General features: G+C 44.9%; 1 protein-coding gene across 1 annotated transcript in view; it reads left to right on the top strand.

Annotated features, from left to right (window-relative positions):
• The first annotated feature begins 644 nt into the window (after nt 1-644).
• Nucleotides 645-27,020, top strand: part of KLHL3 (kelch like family member 3) — a 77,099-nt gene continuing 50,723 nt past the window's right edge. Inside the window, exons 1-3 of the mRNA XM_068980233.1 lie at nt 645-761; nt 11,072-11,234; nt 23,275-23,384. Coding sequence (XP_068836334.1) covers nt 645-761; nt 11,072-11,234; nt 23,275-23,384 — 390 coding nt within the window. The remainder of the gene's footprint in view (nt 762-11,071; nt 11,235-23,274; nt 23,385-27,020) is intronic.

Raw genomic sequence — 27,020 nt, 5'->3', positions numbered from 1 at the left:
TGGCTTTCAAGTCTCGCCTGGCCCCTTCCCACATGTGTGACTGTAGGCAAAGTGAATTACCTTTGCTCCTGTGCCTTAGTTCCTTTATCTGTAATATGGGGATGTTAAGAATAATGCTCTTAAGTCATTGATTAAAAGAGGCAATAGTTTAAAGTGCTAAGCCCAGTGCTTGGCCATAGTTAGCACTCAATAATTGGTTTAAAAAAAAGAGTTGTTCTACTGGTACTTTGCAAATCTCTCATCATCTCATATAGTTTAATATTTCTGCCCTACTAGACCAAGTGCTCCTTGAGGACAGGTTCATATCTTGTTCACTTTCTCTGGCCCCTCTGTGTACAAGTTTGCAGGAACTTGGTTGAATGCTTTCTCGTGTATAGATTTGCCTTCAAAATGAAAAGGGGCAATGGATAGAGTTAGGGAATGCTTGAGATTGGGCTTGTGGATGATCACAGACCCGAAGTTGATGTGACCTTGATGTCCGCTAGCGTGTCCTACTCTGTGGCTGAGTGTTCCTTTTGCTGGCTCCAGGAGCACAGATAGTGCTTTTATTTTTCCAAGACAGGGTAGGAGACCATGGGAAAGTTAAGCACATCCTAGGCACCAAGTTCATGTCCATTTTGTTTTTGTTTTGAACTGTAGGTGACATGTCTGAGAGTAAAGCCAAGAAGATAGAAATCAAGGATGTGGATGGGCAGACCCTGAGTAAGCTGATTGACTATATCTATACGGCTGAGATTGAGGTGACTGAAGAGAACGTCCAGGTAAACTCAGCTCCAGCTAATAGCTCAGTGTATCATATACTCAGCCCCTCCCCACCACGCCCCATTTACATCATCATTTCGTTTAACCCTCACAATAATTCAGTTGGTAACTGTAGAGGAAACTGAAGCTTCAAAGAGAGTGGGTGACTTGTCCTGAGATATGTGGCCAGGGCAAACGACCCTCGTATCCTGCCTGCCTGACCATGGGACCCATGTTTTAAACCACTAGGCCATAATCCCTCAGAATGAGCTTGAGCCCCAGAGCAGAAAGTCTTTAACTCATGCTGGTTCAAACTCTTTCAGCCTGGGTGACCCCTCTTCTCCCCAGTCATCATCTCATCTCGGATTTTGAGTATTGGCTTGTGAGGCTGTTCAAAGTTTTTCTCGTGTCAGTGTTAGTCAGTGAAATGCCCTGAGCCCATGGAGGTGGATTGTCGGTGCCTCTGCCTCCTTTCGCCGCCCTGGTCTCTTTCTCAGCCATCTGGAGCCTAGGAAAGAGGAATCAGCAAAGACACTGCTTCACCCAAAGGTGTGTGTCCTTACTGTGGGGTGTGAGACAACAGTGTCCTGGCTCCGAAGGTGGGATGGTGGAGGGTGTCGCCCACTCTGGAAGCTTATGAACCACCAGGCCAAATGCAGACACAAGATGTGCTATTTCTTATCATTAAGGATCTTGCTATTAAAGTAATGCAAATTATATGGGATATGAAAGGTTTTTCTTCTTTTTTTTTTAAAGCAAAATTCTACCTTATATTGTGAGAGAGATAAATTAAACTATATGAGATGATGATAAATATGCAAACTACCACGACGTATTTCTCTTATTCAGAACACCATGCCCTTTTTAGGGCTGAGGTGTTTGGGAGGCCACATTGGTAATTGTGTATTCATTCCATCCGGCCAGAATGTTTGAGGGCCTCTCATATGCCAGACACTTTGTTGGGCACTGTGTTTGTACCAGTGAGCAGAGGTGATTCCATTGTCTCCTTTCATGGAATTTGTGTTCTAGGGTGAAGACAGACACTCATCTGTCTTGTGTGTCTAATAGGCACACAAGTAATGTTTATATATAAATTGTGGTAAGTCCTTTGAAGGAGAGGAAAAATTTGAATGAAGTGGGGAATCTAGGAAGGGCTCTTTCAGAAGATAAGATTTGAGCTGAGGACTGAAGGATGAGTAGAAGTTAGTTTTATGTGGTAAATGGTACTCTGGTAGGGGTGTGAAGTGAAGTGAAGTGAAGTGAAGTTGCTCAGTCATGTCCGACTCTTTGCGACCCCACGGGCTGTAGCCTACCAGGCTCCACAGGCAAACCGAGGGTCTGAGGCACCCTGCATTTGGACCTGTAGAGCCTGCCCAGGGTATAACCTGTTTTTGTCTCTGGCTCCTAGACAGACTTTTGGGTGGTATAGTTTCTACAGTGATCTAGTCTAATCCTTCCTAGCCCTTTTAAAACTGAAATATCTTTTATGCACAGTAAAATGCATAGCCATTCCATTATTTCTGGTCTTTCCCATCCAGAGTGGAGTGGGCAATGCCGTGGGTACATACTAGGTCAAGCAGCAAAATTTAAGCAGCTGAGTAACTTTTGGGCAGTAACAGCAAGTGCAAAGTAATTTAGTATAAAATATGTATAGGGCATGTGTGGAAAAAAATTTTTTTAAATGGGTGATAGTTATATGAAATCACCATGTTTTTAAAATTCATTTAGGTGCTTTTGAGACTGATATAAATGTTGAGATTTACAAAATGCAGGAAATTATATCCTTTGCAACTTTAATGAAAAATGCTAGATGTCAACCTAAAAAATGTGTAGGGGGTAAATATTTTTTTAAATCTTTTATTAGAGATACTATAAACATGAAAGTGATAGAGGAATGTGCAGAAAAGAGTTGACATGGCAAGCCTGCTTGCTATCTTCAGAAAGCCTTGCTTACAAGGTCAGTCTTCATCCGGAGTCTGGCAACTTGGATTTTGAGAGTTCCCACTCCTCTAGTGATAATGGTAGTAGCTTGCACTGCTTAAACTGTTTGTGCAAGCAATATGGTTTATGCCGATCACCTGCTTTCCTTCTGAGAGTTTGGAATTTTAGTCTATGCTAGGCAGAAGGTGCCTGTGTAACTGACACCTGACACACGTCTTGGCCTGTCAGAGTCAGGCTAGCTTTCCTGGTTGGTAATGTTTTGCACATGTTGTCACAGTTCATTGCTGGAGGGATTAAGTGCGTTTTCTGTGACTCCTCCGTAGAGGACTCCTGGAAGCTTGTGGCTATTGTTCTCCAAAATTTGCCCTATGTACCTTTTCCCTTTGCTGATTTTGCTTTGTATCCTTTCAAGGTAATAAATCTTAGCTGTACTCATAGTGAGGAACACTAGAGCTTCTCTGACACCTCCACTAACATTCTGCCTCAAGGATCAGTTTTCTCATTTGTAAAACAGGAATCATAATAGTGCCCATTCTGTTGGGTGGTCATGAGTTAGACTGTCTGCCTTTAAATCTCGGCTCCACCATTTTCTAGCTGTGTGATCCCAAGCAAGGTACTTAACCTCTCTGTGCCACAGTGTTCTTGTTTGTCTCATGGGCATAATAGTGCTTAACCTCTTAGGGTTGGCGTGAGCATTAAATGAATTACTACAGGTAAAGCACTTAGGAGAGTGTGCCAGCAAACAGGGTAGGCACAGAGAGCAGTGTGAACACAGAAGCGTTTTCACCAAGGAGCACATGTCTGAAGGGGGAGACAGGTGGCCAGGCAAATGGGTGCCCTCCATTGTGGTAGGGGCCAGAGTGGAGGTACCCAGGAAGCAGAGAGTGTTCATTACCACCTTGATGAGGGTGGTTAAGGGCAGACCTCACTGAGGATGCATGGTGTGTGCAGGCCTGCCTCCTCTTCTGCCTGTCTGCAACCTCGCTGGCCCGTGAGACCCTGGAGGGACCTGCTGCGTTCAGTATTATCTGGGAGTGAGGAGAGGCTGTATGTGCAGGGACTCCCCTGGGAAGCACAATGTAGAATAAAACTCTGCAGTTTGGAATCGTATATGTGAACTAGTTTCCTTTTTTTCCGTAACTTTATGGTTTGGTCAGGGATGACCTTAGGGGAAAACCAAAACTGGTTAAGAGAAAGTTTTAGATCAAAATGTGGCTGCTTCCTCCTGCTGTGATGTATCTATTTGTTGAGAGTTGCTCACAAGCTGTCTATGAAGACAGTATGTGTGAGGATTCATTGCACTGAGGGTGTGTACGCAGAGGTTCCTGGGAAAACAAGGGTTAGAGACTTGGGCCTTGGTTAAATGGCTGGGAGATTATGCCCTGCTTCTGTTTCCAGCCACACATACCTTGGAGAGACTGAACTGCCCTTCTACAGTGGAGGCAACAATTCGTAACTGATTCTTATCGATACTCACTGTAAGCAAAGCACGTGTTTATCATGCATTATTTTGTTTCACATGCATTATTTCGTTTAATTATTGTAACCAATACTGGAAGGTTCTACTATGATTCTTCTCTTACGGTTGAAGGAACTGATGTTGCGAGGGATGAAATGGACATTACCCACGGTCACACAGGTAGTTAGTGGTGGAGTTGGGGTTTGAATCCAGCTCTCTCTAATTTGATGTGGATCACTGTTGATGTGGTCAACTCGAATTTCTTAGGAAGTGCATGATCAGAATCTTGACTTCAGCTTGTATTAATGAATAATAAAAACCAGTGTAACTAAGGACTCCCTATGCACCAAACACTGTGTTACTTGCTTTAAATGTATTATTTCATTTGAGTCCAATGACAAGCCTTTAAGGTGGTACTATTACTACACCTTTATGGCAGAAAGTGAAGAGGAACTAAAAAGCTTCTTGATGAAAGTGAAAGATGAGAGTGAAAGAGTTGGCTTAAAGCTCAGCATTCAGAAAACTAAGATCATGGCATTTGGTCCCATCACTTCATGGGAAATAGATGGGGAAACAGTGGAAACAGTGTCAGACTTTATTTTTTTGGGCTCCCAAATCACTGCAGATGGTGACTGCAGCCATGAAATTAAAAGACGCTTACTCCTTGGAAGAGAAGTTATGACCAACCTAGATAGCATATTGAAAAGCAGAGACATTACTTTGCCAACAAAAGTCTGTCTAGTCAAGGCTATGGTTTTTCCTGTGGTCATGTATGGATGTGAGAGTTGGACTGTGAAGAAAGCTGAGTGCCGAAGAATTGATGCTTTTGAACTGTGGTGTTGGAGAAGACTCTTGAGAGTCCCTTGGACTGCAAGGAGATCCAACCAGTCCATTCTAAAGGAGATCAGCCCTGGAATTTCTTTGGAGGGAATGATGCTGAAGCTGAAGCTCCAGTACTTAGGCCACCTCATGCAGAGAGTTAACTCATTGGAAAAGACTCTGATGCTGGGAGGGATTGAGGGCAGGAGGAGAAGGGGATGACAGAGCATGATATGGCTGGATGGTATCACCGACTCGATGGACGTGAGTTTGAGTGAACTCCGGGAGTTGGTGATGGACAGGGAGGCCTGGCGTGCTGCTATTCATGGGGTCGCAAAGAATTGGACATGACTGAGCAACTGAACTGAAGTGAACTGATTACTATCTTCATTTTACTGTTAAGGAGTCAGAGGCAGAGAGAGGTTAAGTAATTTGCCTTTAGTCACATGGCTGGTAAGTGGAGAAGTCAAAATTCTAAGTGACACTATACTTCCATAAAATTTTTTTTCTAAGTGTTCTAAGTGACACATTTAATCACAGTGTAGTTCTGCTAACTCTCCTGTACACCCCTACCCCCACCCCCTTCTTCTTTCTCTCAGTAACTTTTTGTTTCTGTGGCAAGACTCATGCCTGGTGCTGGCAGAGGCAGAACTTGCTGTGTGTGGTGGCGGGGGGGCGGGGGGGGGGCAGGGGGCAGAGGCCCTGGACAGCCTTGTCACCTGGTCCTCTGACTGGTACCCTCCCTTTGTGCATGGCCCTACTTCTCTGAAATTCCAGGAGTAGGTGCTTTCTGAGGCAGGGCATTTCCTTTTGTTTTTGTTAAAGGAAACAAACTCTGTGACGGGATATCCTCTGCTGGGTTTTCATGTTATCCGAGGGAGAGAAAAAAAACAACAGGGCCTGCGCATGAAAAATGGAGGGGAAGCCATTTGCAAGCTGGAGGGGAACCTGTAAACTGTTCGCTGAGGGTCATTCCAGGGCCTGTTTTCCCAGAACCAAAATGCTGAGACAGCTAGAGGCAAGCTGAAAGTTTTTAACCCAGGGTCATCTTCCCTTCCTGCAGTGGTTCCAGCCAACTGCTCCTTTTCAGGTCTCAGCCTCCTTCCAAGGGCCAAGCCACACAGCCCTAGCAGTTCTACCAGGACAGTCTTGCTTCCAAGCTGAGGACCTGCGCTTGGCCTCTTGTTCCTAATCTTGTTACTGCTACCGCTTGAGGGAGTCGAGCTGCAGGCAAGAGAAGAGAAGAGTAAATCATTTTCCAGCCTTGGCTGTAGGAGAGGGAAGTGAAGACCACCTCCTGGATGTTTTTTGCTCTTTCGTAGCCTCTGAGGATCTGTGTTGCTTCTCCTTGTGTGCAGCCCCCAGAGCTCCACTGGACCAGGCCCCTATTTATCCCTGAGACTCAGCAATTGAGCAGGGATACAGCATTCTGACTCCCTTGGCTCTTCTTCACGCCTTCCTGTGTGAAGCAAGCAGTGGAAAGATCACAGCATAAGATCAAAGAGAGGGAAGGGGCAATTAGAGAAACCACCAGCCCTGCTCATTTTGGGATGTCAGCTTGGGAACACTTTAGGGCAGGAGTGGACCCAAGCAGGATGGGGGAAGCTCTGAAAGTTTCTGTCTGCCACATGGGTTTTGTGAACAGTGAGGAAGTTGAAAGCTGTGTGGGTAGCTGTATCCAGGGAGGTTTTAAAAACTGAAAGTATAATCTAGGGAGTGTGTTCAGGAAGTATTTATTATTTCATTTCTTTGGGTAGTTGTCATGAGGTTGAAAATTTTAGCACCAAACTATGCAACTGACTTTGTGGCAAAGAAGAGGACAAGGGAGAGGGGGTGTGTGTCTCTGGCACGACAGCATTTTAGCTTGGCTGGGATGCAGTCTTGGGGGTGGGGATTGGACTGTCAGAAATTCCTTCTCTGCGGCACTAAAGGGCTGCTGTCCATTGCATCCTCTGATCACATCTGACCCTTGGGGGCTCCTACACCCGAGTATATGCTGGACAGCATTGGATTACTCCTCCCCACCAGGCCTTCTCAGCGTAACTGAATACAAGTTCCTTGTTCCTAGAGTGAACAACTGTCCCAGTTTGTCCAGAATTGAGGGCTCTCCTGGGACACAGGACTTGAGTGCTAGAACTGGCAAGGTCTCAGCAAACTGGGATGGTCGGTCAGCTCATGGCCTGGCTTTAGGGTTTGTAGCTGGTGCTGGTTTAGGGCACGTGTTATGGAGGTCATTTGGGGAGTTTGGAACACAGCTTTCCTTTCCTGGTATGTATTCAGCAAGAATGGTTAATGGTTCTCCACTTTACTAGCAGGCTGAGACTAATCTGGTCCTGGAATCTGTTTGGCTAGGCTGAGCAAGCTCACAGGTTAATTGAGTTCCCCAATTTATAGCTGCTTTGTGGGAATGGAGCTTAGGTGGTCAGATTTGGAGCCTGACTGTGTTCATTTACCGTCTCAAACTCTCCAGAGGGTGATCTTATCTTTTTCCTTCTCTGGAATGAATCAGTGGTTCAGAAAATACCAAGAACGTGATGGTAATATACAGTTGTCTTACTGGGTAGAAGAGAGAGGGGAGAGGAAGGAGAGAGGGGAGAGGAAGGAGAGAGGGGAGAGGAAGGAGAGAGGGGAGAGGAAGGAGAGAGGGGAGAGGAAGGAGAGAGATGTTTTCTAGAACTCAGCTGTCATGAAGGAGAGGTCTCATCTTGCAGGCAGGATGAACTTCCCTTTGAGAGCAGGCACTTAGCTCTGAAGCAGGACCACTGATAGTAGAGGTTCTTGGTGGCATCTCTGTGTGGGCAGGAATGAGGAAGGGGGCCAACCACCCCAACTTTTGCACTGAAAGTCCTGTGTCCTGGGAAGTCTTTCAGTCCTGGGCCAACCTGGATGGCTGGTTACTCTAGTGATGAGACAAGGCCCAAGAATGGGGCAGTGGGGCAGAATTTTTAGCCTTAGCCCATGGAGGTGAAGAGAACTAGAGATGAGGTTCAGAGCTGTTTTGGGGGACAATCAGTCTGTAAAATTTAAATCACTCAAAAAAGAAAAGAAAAGAAAAAGACTTTTATAGTGCTCTGTTAGTCAAGGCTATGGTTTTTCCAGTGGTCATGTATGGATGCGAGAGTTGGACTGTGAAGAAAGCTAAGCACCAAAGAATTGATGCTTTTGAACTGTGGTGTTGGAGAAGACTCTTGAGAGTCCCTTGGACTGCAAGGAGATCCAACCAGTCCATTCTGAAGGAGATCAGCCCTGGGATTTCTTTGGAAGGAATGATGCTAAAGCTGAAACTCCAGTACTTTGGCCACCTCATGCGAAGAGTTGACTCAATGGAAAAAACTCTGATGCTGGGAGGGATTGGGGGCAGGAGGAAAAGGGGACAACAGAGGATGAGATGGCTGGATGGCATCACTGACTCGATGGACGCGAGTTTGAGTGAACTCTGGGCGATGGTGATGGACAGGGAGGCCTGGCGTGCTGTGATTCATGGGTCACAAAGAGTTGGACACAACTGAGTGACTGAACTGAACTGAACTGACCTGAGTCAAGAAATCAAATGCATCTGCAGCCCATGTATGTCTTCCTGGGCAATCCTTGGTGGATGCGAACAGCTGGGGTCTGGCTGGCCCAGACACTCTCCCTGAGAGCCAGGGGAGCAGCTGAAAGCAAGGACTCAGAACATGGGGTTGTTTTGGGGTGAAATGGATGCTGGGGGCCCCAAGTAATGCAGTCTGAAGCCAAACTATTCACAGCTATCTGATTTTTTTTTTTCAAGTCACTCTCAGGCTGTCTGTGTCTCCCACAGGGTAGGGGAGAGAATGAGTAGCAAAGCTGGGTTGAGGAGGACTTTGCTGACTACCCTGGTTTTTTGATCTGAGGGCAGGCTTCGGGAGCTGTGGCAAAGTCCAGAGGAACTTGACTAGGGTTGACGGTCTGAGCACCCATGTGGCCTGTTCAAGTTAGTCTTCCCTGGCTTTTAGGAAAAACACATGCACACACACTTGAGCAGGAACTTGTTTCTGTCTCCCAGGGTACAGTATAAATACTCATGTGTCTCATGACCTTTTAAAAGGAACCTTAGCTCTCCTTTTGCTGAGAACCTACCCCAAGATGTTCTTTACTATTTATCTGTTGGATGGGAGAGTAGAGTGTGTTTGTTTGAGTCTTGATGGATTTGGGGATGATGCCCTCATTCCAGTAGATGCTAGAACAAGATCAGGGGTCTGACTTCTGCTGAATCTTATAGGCTGAATGAGTGTGTTAGCTATTCAGTAAATATCTTTCTGAGTAAATATATTAACTAAGGGCTATAGGGCAGTGTTCTCAACTTGACTATACATTACAAGCACCTAGGGAACTTTAGCAATATCTCACTGTCCAGGCTTCACCCCATTCCTATTGAGTTGGATCTTTGGGGATGAGACCCAGGCATCAGTATTTTAAAAATTCTCCAGCGGATTCTAATCTATAGCCACGTAGGAAATGTCTATCTTCGCTTGGGCTGTCATAACAAAATACCACAGAGTGGGTGGCTTACACAACAGAAACTAATTTTCTCACAATGTTGTAAGTGCTAGATCTGGGTTCCAGCTGATTGAGTTTCTTGTGAGGACTAGCTTACCAGTTTGCAGAAGGCCACCTTCTCCTTGTGTCCTTGCATGGTAGAGAAAGAGAACTCTGCTATTTATTTTTCTTCTTATAAGGGCCTCAGCCTAACTGTGAACTTCCAGATGTTCAAGCTGGTTTTAGAAAAGGCAGAGGAACCAGATATCAAATTGCCAACATCCACTGAATCATCGAAAAAGCAAGAGAGTTCCAGAAAAACATCTATGTCTGCTTTCTTGACTATGCTAAAGCCTTTGACTGTGTGGATGACAACAAACTGTAGAAAATTCTTCAAGAGATGGGAATACCAGACCACCTGACATGCCTGTTGAGAAATCTGTATGCAGGTCAGGAAGCAATAGTTAGAACTGGACATGGAACAGCAGTGTTTCCAAACTTGGAAAGAAGTACATCAAGGCTGTATACTGTCACCCTGCTTGTTTAACTTATATGCAGAGTACATCATGAGAAATGCTGGGCTGGATGAAGCATAAGCTAGAATCAAGATTGCCAGGAGAAATATCAATAACCTCAGATATGCAGATGACACCACCCTTGTGGCAGAAAGTGAAGAAGAACTAAAGAGCCTCTTGATGAAAGTGAAAGAGGAGAGTGAAAAAGTTGGCTCAACACTCAACATTCAGAAAACTAAAATCATGGCATCTGGTCCCATCACTGCATGGCAAATAGATGGGGAAACAGTGAGAAACATTATTTTTGGGGGCTGCAAAATCACTGCAGATGGTGACTGCAGCCATGATATTAAAAGACGCTTATTCCTTGGAAGAAAAGTTACAACCAACCTCGACAGCATATTAAAAAGCAGAGATATTACTTTGCCAACAAAGGTCCATCTAGTCAAGGCTGTGGTTTTTCCAGTAGTCACGTATGGATGTGAGAGCTGGACTATAAAGAAAGCCGGGAATCCAAGAATTGATGCCTTTGGACTGTGGTGTTGGAGAAGACTCTTGAGAGTCCCTTGGACTGCAAGGAGATCAAACCAGTCCATTCTGAAGGAAATCAGTCCTGAATATTCATTGGAAGGACTGATGCTGAAGCTGAAACTCCAATACTTTGGCCATCTGATGTGAAGAATTGACTCATTGAAAAAGACCCTGATGCTGGGAAAGATTGAAGGCAGGAGGAAAAGGGGGCGACAAAGGATGAGATGGTTGGATGGCATCACCAGTTCAATGGATATGCACTTGGGCAAACTCCGGGAGATGGTGAGAAACAGGGAAGCCTGGTGTGCTGAAGTCCATGGGCTCATGAAGAGTTGGATACAACTTGGCAACCGAACAACAACAAAGGGTCCATGAAGTGGAGAGTAGCAGAAACTAAGGCTGGGGTTTCCTCAAAGGCCAGGCTGGGAAGTTTGAACTTACTTTGGCAGGCAGTGGAGAGCCATGCAAAGGCCTTGAGCCTGGCTGTGGTCTGATTAGAGCACTGCTTTGGGGAGATGAGACCTTGGTGGTGGGATCCTGCGACTCAGAATGTCACCTTCTCTTCCAGGTGCTGCTCCCAGCCGCCAGCTTGCTACAGCTCATGGATGTTCGTCAGAACTGCTGTGACTTCCTGCAGTCTCAGTTGCATCCCACCAATTGCCTGGGCATCCGTGCCTTTGCAGACGTGCATACCTGCACCGACCTGCTGCAGCAGGCCAATGCTTACGCAGGTAATGGGGAACAATGTAGCTGCACCTTTCCAAGCTGTGAATTTAATAACCTGGTCTGTGGTGGACTCCTCAAAGATTATGAGGCTAGTGTGTTCTACTGAGAAGCAGTTACGATTTAGTGAAGGAGATAAAACACAGGTGGAAAGATAATTAACGATAGAGGAGTTCAGCTCAGTGCCAAGTGGAATATGACTAATTGCCAGATGAAAAGTTCAGACAGTAATTTTCACTAGAGAAGAGGAAGGAGATCTGAGAAGAGTTTGTGGGGGAAGAATAATTTGAACTAGGTCTTGAAATTATCTTTGTTTAGGAAAATTTCTATTTTGATCAAAGTGTTCTGTGAATACCATTTGAAAAGTCAAATACTGTTGCAAGTCTCGTAATGATAAGAGTCTCCTGCTGTTTTTCCATACCAAGTCTTGCTCTCTAGAGCCACTCACTTGCCTTTCTGAAAGAATTAAAATACAGGTGCGGATTCAGCCAAAGGTTGCTTCATCTGACATTTACCTCTGTTTCTGTAAATAAAAGGCTATATGACTGGTTTGGGGTTTATTAGTTTTAGATGTTGTCTGTTGACTTCTCACAGAAGAATAACTGCGCTTTCACAGATGTCCCCTCATAGACATTCACTGTTCCCCTCTCTTTATTCTTCTAATATCATTTCTACAGCTGGGCTAAGTTATAATTGGTTTTTTTTATCAGAAAACTTTTGTTTTAATCAGTAAGGCAGTGACTAGATGCTTTTTCTTTTACACAGTATTATGATCACTAACTCTTACAAGACAGGTATGCTGAACAGTCTTCTCAGTACATCAGATAATCTGTTGAGCCCATTTTATTTTTCTTGGAGACATTCTCCTCACTAGAGCTTGTAATCCTGTGATTTTTATAGGGAGTAGTGATTTAAGGATGAAGGTCATGAGTGACCTAGGAAACAGGTCTGGTCATATGAATTGATAGAGCTGGTCATGGCTACCTCCTTCCCTTGCAGTAAAACCTCTCATTCTTCCCCTGCCCAAATGCTGGCATGGCTGCTGTCTGTTCTGTCTCCTGTCCAGGAAACCAATGTCTGGGAGTTAACTGGGGGCCTGCTAGCTGCTCACATGCCAGGTCCCTGCACTGTGTTAGCCCCTTGATCCACAAGTCAACAAGCATTTCTTCTGTTTTTCAACATCCTCTTTTTGCTCTGATCAAGACCCCAGGAGCCTATACAGACTCTTACTTCTTGAAGTCTGTTTCTGAGGACACAAATGGGACCAGACGTTAGGATGTCAATGATGATGATTTTTGTGAAGGACATTCCCCAGTCTGCCTAATTCTGAATTCCTCTGACTCTTTCTGACCCTAATCCTTGACTCTCCTGTTTCTCTGTTGTCCCTCCTGTGCCTGTATTACCTGGCGTGATACCCTACCTCCTTTCTGTTCTCAGGGAGTGGTCACTAGTCCAGCCTTCTCTAGTCTAGCCGCTTTCTTGAGGGATGTGCACAGACTTTGCTTCAGCAAAAGCTGAAGGCTTAACTGAGGCCCAGGTCAGAGTGTGGACATTTCCTGGTGCAGAGGAGAAGGGAGAATGCTTAGATGCCAGGAGGTCTCTGTCTCCCCTCCCCAGGCCTCTCTATAGAGTGTGCATGCTTGCATCCATACACAGCACGTCTCACACCCTTTTGTAGTTGGCTCATGAGGTTATCAGAGGTTTGGGCTGTGTATTGAACTCCCCATGTTTAACAGAGGCTCCTAGGTCTTGTGGCTTGGCTTTCCTCTACTTTCAGAATCCCTGTTTTCTCTCTTGCCCTTCTCCCTGTCTGATGGTGAGGCTCACCTGTGGGAGAGTGGGGAGGATGTGGTTTGGAGCACCGTGTGGTTTTGGTGCTCCCTGATCCTGAGGGCACGGTGATGTGGTTCGGAGCATCGTGGGTGTGTGCTCTCCATGTGTGTGCAGGGTCATGGTGGATGACTCTCAGCTAGTGCTTACTGAGCTTTCACTTTGGGTCACATCCCAGGCTAAGCATTTTATGTTCATTTAAAGCATACAGTAGCTGAGGAAAGTAAAGCGCAGAGGGGTGAAGTCATTTGTTGGGGTTAGTTAGAAGAGACAGAGACAGGATTCAAACCCAGACAGTGTTTACTCCAGAGCTATGTTTATAACTACTCCGTTCTGTGGCTTCCAGGCCCAGCTTGGACACAGGGTGGCCCTGTGAATCAGAAACTGTGGAGTGTTGGTGGCTAGAGCTGGCATTTTCCATCGGAAGTGTGAACCTCAAAGTCTGTGCCATGCAGTTACCAGATTCCAACAACCAGACGTTGTAGACAGATGGCCAGCTGTCTCTGCTAGATGCGGGGTGTTTAGTCATCTTGGGGTGGGGAAGTGAGGCGTGGATGTCTTCTCTTCCCTGTTGGGAGGCTGCCCCTCATGGCATGTGTGAGCCCTCCTCCTTCTCTGGCTCGGTCAGTGTGACTGCAGGCTGAGAGCCTCCTCCCTGTTGTGCAGGCCTTCTGGGGAACCTGGGACCAGCTCCGGGATAGCTTTCTTTGTAGCCCTCAGCTGTGTGCAACTGGGAAGATAAAAATCACATTTTTATGGTGGCGTGGTAATACAGAGGTCATAAGACTATGATGAAGAGACATTAGAAGAAGCAGTGTGAAGTTAAGACTTCACCCTGTGTGGTATATAGAGAAGTAAAAAATGGTTAATCTGTGCTTACTCCATCACACTCAGCCACCTCTGTGGGCCTGCTTTGTGTCTTTGGTTTTGCAACCCCTGAACTTAGATGGAGCCTGGCAGCTCTGCCATTGCTGCCTCCTGAGACAGAGCTGCTGTCTTGCCCATTTAAGTGTGGGCGTGTGAGTACTGACCAGAATCACACTCACAAGGGGCAGTGTCGGCCCCATGTGGTTTCAGGCTTCCGTAGCTCCCTGCCTCGAGTTAGGAGGTAGCTGAGCCCATAGACTACAAGGAGACCCTCCAGGTCAGAACCAGGGATCACACACACAGGCCAACACTTTGGAGCTGAGAGACCATTGGCCTGTTTTCTTTTCTCTCAGATGGGAGGTTGCTCCTCCTGCTTTGTCTTCAGCATGGTTTAGAGGACTGGAGTCAGTGTGGGAGGGACAGGTAGGAGTGCCTCCTGCAGAAGTAGGTGCCACCATAGGGCCGTGCCCTGGATCCTCCCTGCCGTTTGTGCTGTCTGTGGCAAGAGAGCCTCAGAGCCCCATGGGACCTGGTGGAGAGACGGGACTCCTTGGGTCAACACCACGACCCCTGCTGAACACTGCTTGCACTTTGTGGGAGAAGGACCCTTCCTGGAGCTTCTGATGGTGGCTCCTCTGTATACATACGCACAGCTGGGTATGTCTGCCTTCCACTCCTTCCCTATCTCTGGCCAGCTGGCCTCTGCCTTCGCCTGTCCACAACCCCAAACTGCCTCTGAATTCTGTTCATGCTCCTTCTCTAACATGAACTTTCTGTTCTTATTATTGTTGCTGTCTTAATGCACAACCACCTGTGATTATTTCAGGAAAGGCCCCATAGTCCTCCCCAGAGGGGGTCATGGGCAGCACCCTAGTGTACAGCTTCCGCCATCTCTCATCCCACATATATATTTTCCAGCCAAAAAAATCTTAGTATATTCTGAACATCTTTCCATGTTAGCAGGCATATTTCTGTACCACTATTTTTAAAACTTTAGAGAATGTATTCAATAAAAAGCAACTTGTATCCATGATAAAACTTTCAAACAAGACCAAAGGTGTGAAATACACAGTTGATCTCTCAGGTGCTCTTAAGGGAGCCGGGGACTCTCTTGGATATCCCTACAAGATACGTATATATTACGCTTTTTAACTTACACAAATAGAAGACTTTTGTGCTCATTATACTTTTTTTTTTTTTACCTTAGTGCAGTGTCTTGAAGCTCTTTCCAGACTCCTGTGGATGGCTAGTCTGACTCTTTCTGTCTGCTGCATCACAGGGACGAACTATAATGAACTATAATTTAGGTAACCAGTCCTCTCTTAATGAACATTAATGTTACCAGTTTTTTTTTTTTCCTCTTACATCAAATGCTTTAACAGGAATTCTTTTACATAATGTTTTGGAGTATACTCACTGGTATGTAAGTAACCGTGAAATTGTGCTTGTAGGGTGCCATCTTAGCATATAGCACAAAGTAGCTCGTAGAGAGTATGCATTAAACGATACTGCCAAATTCTGTCTAAAAAGAGTAACTGTTTTTAAGGTTGACAACTGCCTTCTGATTAGTCTTCAGCCCCCTGGAGAAGGAGGACACAGCGTGACTCGGGGCTGGAGCACCAGCTCTTTCCACCTAACTGCCTGGTTGATTTCCTGTTTGCAATGGGCCTGTCTCTTCTTCCTGTGGCAGTCCCTTCTGCTTCCTCTGGGTCCAGTTTCCCCCTTAAGGTTATGCCCCCATATTTTTGCTGTGATATAAGTTATGCTGGGCTGGGGAAGGGTGAGTCCCATAGTTAAAAGCTGACTGAGCTGGGGAAGACCCTTGCCCCTAGCTGCTGATGCCATAGTTCTGCTGAGTACCAGGTAATTGGGAAAAGGACCCTCATATTTTCATAGCCTTTTTCTTATATCTCACTGTTATTGTTTCCAGGGACTGGTTAATCTTTAACTTCAGAGGCATGGGCCAAGGTTTATGGGGATTTTGTTGTTTGGTAATTGGATGACCATGCCTGGGCCATCAGCAGAGCTAGTTGGGAGGGGTATTAATGGGACCCTATTAATGAAATGGCAATTAAAATTCTTTGAACAATGTGTTTACATCAGCCTGCCAAAGCTGAGCTGAAACCACCCAGCCATGGGATGGAAAAACCATTGAATTTCACATGTTTGTGGAGAGAAATGGCCTTTTTTCGATTGATTGAGTCATTTAAGACCATGGAATGAAGTAATTAAACTAAGGACAGCAAAAAACTTTGACAAAGCACTTGAAAAAACACAACCCTCTGGCTTAGTGAGGGTTATCTGGTGAAACTGCTGCCTCCAGCTTGGCATCATAAGATAATAATGATGGTGATGGTCACGGTGGAAGTTTCTGCCATTTCTGAATACTTGCAAGGTACCACGCAAGGTGCTACACACTCAAAACTGTAAGAGGTAGTTATTACTTTCTTAACTTAGAGATGAAGAAACGGAAACCTTGGAGCAGTTCAGTAACTTGCTCCAGATCACATAGTTTGTGAGTGGCAATGCCAGGATTCACAAAGAGGCTGCCTGACTCCGGGGCTTGTGCTCTGAGCCCACTGTTTCTTTTCACAACTCCCCAGGCCAGTTCAGCCTCTCTGCTGTGGCCGCTGCCTCACTTCTGCCTCCCCTTGATTTTCTGCTTCTACCTTGAAGGTGGCAAATGAAGCATTCGTGTGGATGCAGGTAGTTTTTATCGTTAATTGTTCTCCTTCTGGGAATTTTAGGAGACTTCCCTGTTCCTTCCATTCTCTGGAGAACAGGGAACTCTGTTGTTGAATCAACAACACTGCTAAGTGGGCAGTTTTGATACAGCCCTTTGCTCTGTGTGTATGATAGCAAGGGGCGGTACAGTACATACACTTTTGGAATTAAGTCAGCAGGGCAAGAGAGCTCTTATCCCACTATCCCAGGGAGAATGTAGGCAGTGAAATTGAGAGTCTGAGGGCTGGTGGTCGTGACCCTTGTGGGAAGTAGTCAGGTAGATCTGTGTTATTCTCTGTGGCAGCTAAGCTTTCTCCCTGGAGCAAGGAAACTATAGGCCCTGAAAGCCAAGTACTGATCAAGAAAGCTTACCTCTGCTCTCCAAAAATAGAGTAATAGAGGGAAGGGGAGAGAGATTTAAAGTAGCTCTGTTTTTTTAAAACCCTACTAAAATGTTTTGATTCTGTTTGTGTGTGTACCTTTAGTTAGCAAGTCCTGGGGCCTAATAAGTGGTTCCATTCAGAGGCACTCACTCATACCTGTTTGCTGGGCCGATGGTCCCGGAATAGCTGGGTTCATCTCATCTCTGCAGGTCAAAGAAGTCATAGATGAGTTATCACTTCCATTTGTTCTGGGCTTGTAGTTTAGATAAAAGCTGATCAAAGCTTTAGGTTTATTTCACCCCATCAAGAGGGAGGAATGGACTTGGGACTTGCTTGAGAGGTTGCCTGAGGCCTAGGAAGTCTTGAAGAAGCATGGGAATGGAAGCATGGTATTTTCAGAGCTCGATATCTGCAGACACTGAGGATTCACATTCAAGCAAGACAGACTCAAATAAGACAGAGCCTCCCCTCGTGGGGATCATAGTCCCAGTATAAGAGAAAGACGTCAGGTGATAAGATGGGTTGATGAGCACTGTGATTTTAATTTCCTATTTTGGTGACCTTGGGAACACAGAAGAATATCATGTCCTCTAGCCCGATAGGTGGGTTAGGGAAAGATTTCTATCCAAGGGTCTGAAATTTGAACCCAGGTCTGATGCCAAAATGTTTGAAACACTACTACTCTAAGATTTTTTTTTTAAAAGAAAATATAGTTAGATTCATATTTTCTTTCTGTCTCTGCAGTATCTATCTGCAGTATTCTTAGAATGTTCTGATGTCTATATCAGTTTTACCAAAATGGCCTGCTCAAGACAGGCATTTATTATTTTGGAAACTAAGATTCTTATCAGAATATTTGTTATTATTTATAGATAGCATTAGTTTCTTTTTTGTGTGTGTGTGTACAAGAAACCCACTTTAATTATGAAGATTCATAGTCAGTGAAAAGTAAAGATGGAGAAAACATCATGCCAACACTAATCAAAAGAAAGCTGGAGAGCTATATAGATAGCATTAGTTTCAAAACCAGTCTCTACCACTTACCGCCATGTGATACTAAGATCATGACTTAGGCTTTCTGGGCCTCCATTTCTTCATCTGTAAAGTGGAGATATTGATATTCGCTTCAGCTGGGCTTTTGGAAGATGTAAGTGACATAATATACATAGAATACCTAGAATGTTAGCCATTTTAGGAAAAGCCCTTAACGTTGTCCAGGCCTGCTTCTTTGAAAAGACCCAGCTAGTGTCCCTTTCCTGGGAATGTGCCACCCAGTTTCCTTATCCTTCCCACACTGGGAAGATATATTTGTTTCACTTGGTGGGGAAAGGATTTATAATTGTCTGGTGCCCCTCGTCTTCTCCATAATTTCTCATCCAAATAGGCAGGAACAGTTCTGTTATGTTTCATTAATCAAAACTTGGACTTATTTTTTTTTTTTTTTTTTTTTTTGCTGGAGAAAAAAAATTATTACTTGCAGCAAGTAGGGAGAACACTGAGGATCTTTCCCAATGCAGTGTCTCCAAAACTTACATCTCAGACAGTGTTTGCTACTTGTAGTAAAGCCTGGTTAATTGGAACTCCTAACCATTCAAAAAATGAAGATCATGGCATCCGGTCCCATCACTTCATGGGAAATAGATGGGGAAACAGTGGAAACAGTGTCAGACTTTATTTTGGGGGGCTCCAAAATCACTTCAGATGGTGACTGCAGCCATGAAATTAAAAGATGCTTACTCCTTGGAAGAAAAGTTATGGCCAACCTAGACAGCATATTCAAAAGCAGAGACAGTACTTTGCCGACTAAGGTCTGTCTAGTCAAGGCTATGGTTTTTCCAGTAGTCATGTATGGATGTGAGAGTTGGACTGTGAAGAAGGCTGAGCACCGAAGAATTGATGGTTTTGAACTGTGGTGTTGGAGAAGACTCTTGAGAGTCCCTTGGAGTGCAAGGAGATCCAACCAGTCCATTCTGAAGGAGATCAACCCTGGGATTTCTTTGGAAGGAATGATGCTAAAGCTGAATCTCCAGTACTTTGGCCACCTCATGTGAAGAGTTGACTCATTGGAAAAATCTTTGATGCCGGGAGGGATTGAGGGCAGGAGGAGAAGGGGACGACCGAGGATGGGATGGCTGGATGGCATCACTGACTCGATGGACGTGAGTCTGAGTGAACTCTGGGAGTTGGTGACGGACAGGGAGGCCTGGCGTGCTGCGATTCATGGGGTCACAAAGAGTCGGACATGACTGAGCGACTGAACTGAACTAACCAGATACTAATTAACTATTTTTTTGGGGCGGGGAGGTTTGTTTGCACTCCTCCCTAAAGGGGAAAAAAGCAAGAGGATAAGAAATTTTTAGATAAGTTTAGATAAGATGAAAGTTTATTTTGGAGAATCCTCTTTCATGGGGGCCTGCCTGTGGTTCAAAGATCCTATGCCCTTGCACATTCCACCTGCTCCCCAAGATTGAGCCTTGTCTGCCTCTTCTACCTCCCAGGGAGCCTGGCACAGTTCCCCATACTTGGTGGAGGCTCTGTATGTATTTGTTAGATGAATGAAGATACAGCCTAGGCTCTAGCTAGACTGGGCTGTTGGTGTTTTCTAGATATGCTCTGAATTGGCCTTCTTTTATTGAATCTGGAGTGCATTTCCTGGCATGGCCCTGTGTACTTTGGGTTGAAGTCACTGGTGTCTTGTGTTACCCTTTTGTAAGCCAGTTGTCTCCTTCTAGACGCCAGCTCTAGTTTCTTCCTTTTTGAAGAAACACTGCTTTTGGCCCATAATGTATGAACAGTTATTGAGCACTTGCAGTGGTCTCAGGAAATGGGAATTATTGTACATATATTTATCTAGTGCCCATCTCACCTTTATGAGTTACGTGCTATTATTAGCTCCATTTAGTGGATGAGAAAACTCCAGCCTTAGGAAATTCAATACTTATATCACTAGAAAGTTTGTGGAACTCAGTGGAATTAAAGTGGGATTCTGAGACCTTTGAGTCCACAGCCTCACTGGCAGGTCCTGCAGTCTCAAAGGATGACTGATGCTGTGGAAATGGCTTCTCCACTGGCGAGCAGTGCTGCCTGCAGAACTGGGATTCGTAATGCAGGTACATGTGCACGTGATATTTCTCCTTCATTTTTAAAGAGTTTCTTATAGATCTCAAGGTAGGCTAATATATGTTATCATTTTTGAACTTCAGAACAACCTGGAGATCGAGGTCAGGCTTTATAGTCCCATTTTATGATTAATGAAGTCAGAGCCTGAAAAGAAGGGACTATAAGAGGTGCAGCTAGGTAAACCCAGGTCTTCTGACTGTTAGCCACAATTAGTCACTACGTTCTCCCTTAATACATTAACAGCAAAGCAAAAGAAACTTAAAAAAATTCCCAAACAAGTGTTAAAGGCAGAAGCTGATTCTCAAAGTGTATCTTGTGGGAGCAGAGTGGGTCCTTTCCAGGAAGTGCCTGAGAAGAGCGCTGATCTGAGTCCAGAGTCTTCTGGGCAACTCCTGTTTCCCAGGAAACTGAGTTAGACAGAGGAGCCTGTTCCTATTTTTTTCTACCCTGTTGTGTCTTGAGTGTTGCTAACAGAAAGGGGTCTCCTCTGGGGCTCAGCCCTGTGTCCCAGGCTGAAAGGAGAAGGGAAGGAGTTTCTTTCTGGGCCCTTCTTTGTGTCTTGCTCATGCCTTGCAAACCTCCTTGGTCTCTGGGTGTGCCAGCCCTGAGTGAGAGAAGCTCCTGTCCAACACCTCCCTTGTTGTCTCCTCCCCACCAGACACTGCTTCCTGGGAGGATCTCTGAAGGGATTACAGTGGGAGGTTCCAGATGGGCAAAGAAGCAGCCAACTGAAGTTGGGACCCAGACTCATGCTGCGATGCTCCAGGGTGTGAGAGATGGGGAAGTGCAGAGGGCTGCACTTTTGCCTTGCTTTATCTTTGAGTACTTCTTGTTTGTCCACCAAGTCATCTAGGATATGCATCATTGCACTTCCATTTTCTTCCTTTTCAAAACCCAAGTTTGTCTCTTGGCTTTCTGAGCTCTGAGGAAGAATTTCTTAAAGCTCAGAATTGTACTTCCTCACTTCCTCTTATACCTCCTCTTATTCTTTTCCCTCTTCTGAATGTTAGTTTTTTTTTTTTTTTTTCTATCAACCAAAGATAAAGATGGGAAGACCAGGTATGGCTCTGGGACACGGAGATGTTGGCGTTGGCTGGCCTGCCTCCCCTGCTGAGCTCAGCCATGCTGGTCCCCAGGAACTCTCTGCCCTACACTTGGTCAGTTTTCCTGTCTGCTGTTTCTTGTATGTTGTCAATGCATCTGGTGACTGGTCCAAAGACTTCTTGGGCCAGAAGAGTGTATAAGGAGAATCCTGTTACTTTCCAAGCCTCCAGGCCAAGAATGAATTCCCATCATCCAAAGAAATGGGATGTTCACTTTTATTTAAAATTCTTTAAGAATGGATACTTAAAAAGATAACTATAGTCTTAATATTCTGAAAATTAGATAGTTGAATCTCATACTTAAAATCTATGCTCTAACAAAAGATTTTTTTTCTATTAATGTGTAGAGGAGCAAGACCAACTTCTTATGTTGTGACAGTTGCTTCTATCTGTAACGGATCTGACTTTTAACTTTGTGTTGTTATATACAAACATCCCTGAGCCTCAGGATGGGCAAGCTTTAACTGTGGTTTCAGTTATATGATTAAGCTAGTGGAGAGCAAGTGGGGAGCCTTTTTTGGCCAGTGAGAGATGGAAAAGATTATTTATAACTCAGACTTTGAGAGTAAAATATTGACATTTAGGAACTCTGGATGAAGGGTATATGGGAATTGTTTGGATCTGAAATTCTTTCAACATATAAAGCTCAAAATGATTTTTTACAAGAAATGGCTTAAACCTTAAGTTCTTTGTTTAATTTTTAAGAAGTTGATGAGTGTGATTAGCATGCTCCGATTTTATTTTCCTTGTGCAGCTGTGGCAGAGTTGATGTTTCAGCATGGCCTCCCAGACATGGTGGCACTCGGAATCTCATTCCAGGGACCAGCCAGACCAAGTTGGTAGGGGTGTGGGTGGGGCTTCTGGAATTATCCAAGAAGCTCTCAGGCTAGAGCAGGACTACCACAGAAGAAGGGGAAAGGTCTGGAGGGCAAAGAGCACAGGTGCTCCTGGGGTGATGGTGCAGGGTTGTGAGAACTGAGGAAGGAGCAAAGTCTGGGGCAAATGACAAAGGACGCTGTGACCTCCAGAGACTCTTGCACCTGGAGCTGTCAGCCCTTGGGCTGGTTCACCTTGAAGCAGCTTGCAAAACATGTTCTCAATTCCTTTCTCATCAGAGCATGGGAGGGAGGGAGACGTGGTTTTTATCTCCATTGTACGCATGAGGAGAATGGTGCCACGGGACACAGCTCGTAAATGACATAGCCGGGACTTGAATCTAGATTCCTTCTTTCGGAAGTGCCTGCTCCTTCCCTGGCATCTCACTGCCTCTGTATTAGCAGGATGGTGGCCTGGGAGAATGTCAGGGTCAGAATTGTTCTTGGCATTTCCCTCATGTGGCCCTTGGGGCTTTGAGATTTATCTCGTTCTCATTGTCCCCAACTGCCCTCTCTATTACAGCCTTGGAAGGCCTGGCTGCTGTGGACCATTCCCAGCAGTGGTCTTGGCAGCCATGTTGCCGCCACACCTGGACAGAAGCTTAGTTGAGCCTTCTTGTGAACCAGAGATAACAGGCTTGACTTGGGCAGGAAGGGATGAACCCTTCTGCCAAGCTTCTAATGCTGACTTCCTACCAGAACCCCCAGAGACTTTGGCCATGCAGCAGTTCTGACCCACTTTTGTTTGCCTGAGCGGCAGGGGGCACTGTCTGCAGCTCTGCCAGCCTGTGCCTTGAGGGGAAATGAACCCAATTAAATAGGCAGGCCCCTGCGAAGTTTCTCTGCAGCGCCATTATTAATCTCATGGAGAATGGAAAAAATATAACCTCATAACTCTGCCCAATTTTCCTCTGTGATGATGTTCTGGAGAGAGGGTTACACAGGGGGATGCCTTTGCTGCTGAATTAAAAGGCTGGTTTCCCTCCAGCCAGGATGTCTACCTTTCTGTCTCCCTCCTGCCTCCCCCCAGAGCTCCCTGGACTCTGCTCTGAATCCCACAGATTGTCATGGCCTTGGTTCATGGATGGGCAGGAGTGTATTATAAATTTGTTTTCTGAACTTATGCTTTTTTTCTTTTTGGAACAGAGCAGCACTTTCCAGAGGTGATGCTGGGGGAAGAATTTCTTAGCCTAAGTCTGGACCAGGTGTGCAGCTTGATATCCAGTGACAAGCTGACCGTTTCTTCAGAAGAGAAGGTATGGCATGGCGCTCTTTGAAACAGAAGCCTCTCTCATGAGGTGGTTGTGGGAAGGACTTGTGATTCAGTGAGATCTCTTTTCCAAATTAAAAAAAAAAAGGTTTATATATCTTTTGTCCTTAGAAAAGACTTTCTGGCCCATGATCACTATATATGCTTTATGGACCCTTTAAAGAAGGCATAATGGTGATGATGATGATGGCTTCAAAGCTGCTTCCAATTCTTAAACCTTTACAGTTTGCCAAGCCCTATGCTAAGTGCTTGATGTTCTTCAGCTCGTTCAGCCTTCACCTCAGCCCTGTGAGGCGGGCATCACTATTGTCCTCACATTACAGATAAGGAAGCAGACTCAGAGGCATTAACTATCTTGTTCAATGTCACTCAGTTGGTCTGCATGTCACTTAATCTTAACCACTGTCCCACATGGCCTCTTGTGAATATCCAGTATTCAAGCCACAACCAACCTTTGGGGAACATCTAATTCCAATAGGGAACTGGAATTTTTACTGAGGAAACCGAGCCCCACAGAGGGGTTAGGCACTGCTGGAAATCACAGTTAACTGGCTTATTGACTATGCCAAAGCCTTTGACAATAAACTGTGGAAAATTCTGAAAGAGATGGGAATACCAGACCACCTAACCTGCCTCTTGAGAAACCTATATGCAGGTCAGGAAGCAATAGTTAGAACTGGACATGAAACAACAGACTGGTTCCAAATAGGAAAAGGAGTACATCAAGGCTGTATACTGTCACCCTGCTTATTTAACTTATATGCAGAGTACATCATGAGAAAAGCTGGGCTGGAAGAAGCACAAGCTGGAATCAAGATTGCCGGGAGAAATATCAATCACCTCAGATATGCAGATGACACCACCCTTATGGCAGAAAGTGAAGAGGAACTAAAAAGCCTCTCAATGAAAGTAAAAGAGGAGAGTGAAAAAGTTGGCTTAAAGCTCAACATTCAGAAAACTAAGATCATGGCATCTGGTTCCATCACTTCATGGCAAATAGATGGGGAAACAATGTCAGACTTTATTTTTTGGGGCTCCCAAATCACTGCAGATGGTGATTGCAACCATGAAATTAAAAGATGCTTACTCCTTGGAAGGAAAGTTATGACTAACCTAGATAGCATATTGAAAAGCAGAGACATTACTTTGCCAACAAACTTCGGTCTAGTCAAGGGTATGGTTTTACCAGTGGTCATGTATGGATGTGAGAGCTGGACTGTGAAGAAAGCTGAGCACTGAAGAATTGATGCTTTTGAACTGTGGTGTTGGAGAAGACTCTTGAGAGTCCCTTGGACTGCAAGGAGATCCAACCAGTCCATTCTAAAGGAGATCAGCCCTGGGTGTTCTTTGGAAGGACTGATGCTAAAGCTGAAACTCCAATACTTTTGGTCACCTCATGCGAAGACCTGACTCATTGGAAAAGATTCTGATGCTGGGAGGGATTGGGGACAAGAGGAGAAGGGGATGACAGAGGATGCGATGGCTGGATGGCATCACCAACTCGATGGACGTGAGTCTGAGTGAACTCTGGGAGTTGGTGATGTACAGGGAGGCCTGGCGTGCTGCAATTCATGGGATTGCAGAGTTGGACATGACTGAGCAACTGAACTGTACTGAACTGAATGGTAAAATAAACCATGGTGTTAACTGCATCTTTTCAGAAACAGAAACATGGCAATAGATATATACACTTAAAACTTGCCTGTGGTGGCTTTCATTTATTCATATGCTTACATATGAGTTGCTGTTTCTGTAGAATCAGTTTGGAGTGTATGTATTTTTCACATTATTGATGTTGTGTATCATATTTGGGTCTCAGAAATTATGTGTAACTTCAGAGTTATGCTTTTCAGAAAATATATTACTCATGGTATGTTTAAGGTTGGCCATGTAATTTTGAGGCTTATTAATGAATAGTGGGTTTTGCCTATATTTTCTTTCGCAAAACCCATGATTTTTCCCCCCTTAATTGATTGCTTATTTCTGGAAATTTAATAGCTGGAAGCTTTGACAATTAGGTGTTTGTCATTTGAATGCTAGCCCTTTAAGCTTTGAAGATTCTGTAATCTGATTTCTACCCCTTTTAATTACATTGTGTGATAGGCATAAATTCTTACATGCACAATGGCTTTTTCTTGCAATATTGTGTTATAGCAAAATTTTTTGAGTGTATTCAAAGCAGTATCAGGGATCGTCAGTTAAGTTAAAATCCAGCTTTATGTAATGTTAGCATCTGCAGAAAATTCAGTTGCATTGACAATCAAATAACCTGTATTCAGCAAAATTCACACTTAAACAGCAGTATCAGTTATATCAGTTTTTCAGTTTACTTCTCTACTTGCAGCCTGCAAGTTTCTTTCAACATATATTATAAAATACAGCCAGGTTTCAGATGTGTCTTACAACTATGCATCTTGAAATAGAGGAAATGTGGTATTTTACTATTAATGATGATTTTCAGTGTCTGTGGCTGGGCCCAGACAGCTTGTTTGCTGGAAGTTTGAAAGTATAGGTTCTTCAGCCAGAATAACTGAATTTGATCCTGGCTCCACTACTTTAACAAGCTGAGCGACCTTGAACAAGTTATCTCCTATCAGAACACATACACCATAATAATCAGGAATTTTGTCTGTCATATGGTTACTGCTAGAGTGGCATCAGGTCCTTGTGTGCTGCGTGCTTAGTCGCTCATTCGTGTCTGACTCTTTCCAACCCCATGAACTGTAGCCCGCCAGGCTCCTCTGTCCATGGGGATTCTCCCGCCAAGAATACTGGAGTGGTTGCCATGCCCTTCTCCAGGGGATCTTCCCAACCCAGGGACTGAACCCAGGTCTCCCACATTGCTGGTAGATTCTTTACTATCTGAGCCACCAGAGAAGCCCATCAGGTCCTTGGTAGATACAAAAAATGTTTGTTGAATGAATGAATAAAAGAGCCCTTCTAAATCTCAGTTTTCTCATCTGTGAAAGGGGGGTTGATGATAGTATAGTATCTATCTTATGGGGGTGTTCTAGGGATGAAATGAGATGATACATGTACCCATTGATTGGGGCCTTTCTCAAGGGGAAGCTGTTCCCAGGCCCTGTGGTGGTCTGGGTGGTTGGCATGACCTGTGCCTGGTAGGAGCTAGGCTGGTAGCTGTCTTTTGGTCCATCATCCCCAGCACCGTCTGGGCCTCTCCCAGAACTCAGATGCTGTTTTTCCTCATGAGCACTTGCTTTTGCCCAAGCCTCATCTCTTCTACTATGCTCAAGCTCCTTGAGGGCTATGAGGGTACCTTAGCCATCTGTGTGTCACACACAGTCCTGACGCAGAGCCCTGGGAGGCACTAGGAAATGCTCAGCAGACATTTCCTGAACAAGTGACAAGGCAGACTGCGGTTGGACTCTGCCCTGAGCCAGCTGAGATTATGGGGACAATTTTAATATTTTTCTAGAGAATAAGGACAAATGTGGGAACTAGAGGTCAGACAGGGGCATGGATCTTTGCCATTTTCTCTTCTGTTTTTCCTCCTTGTAGTTTTTGTTTTAAAATTCCTGTTATTTGAGAGAGGACAAATGGATGTGGTAGGGATCACAGAATCACTAGTTCTTTGTGATCACACCCCCGCCCCCCATCCTTG

Source organism: Capricornis sumatraensis, chromosome 9, assembly GCF_032405125.1.
Source record: "Capricornis sumatraensis isolate serow.1 chromosome 9, serow.2, whole genome shotgun sequence".
Taxonomy (NCBI): Eukaryota; Metazoa; Chordata; class Mammalia; order Artiodactyla; family Bovidae; genus Capricornis; species Capricornis sumatraensis.
The sequence above is the reverse complement of the archived record's forward strand: the minus strand, read 5'-3'. Positions and strand labels throughout refer to the sequence as shown.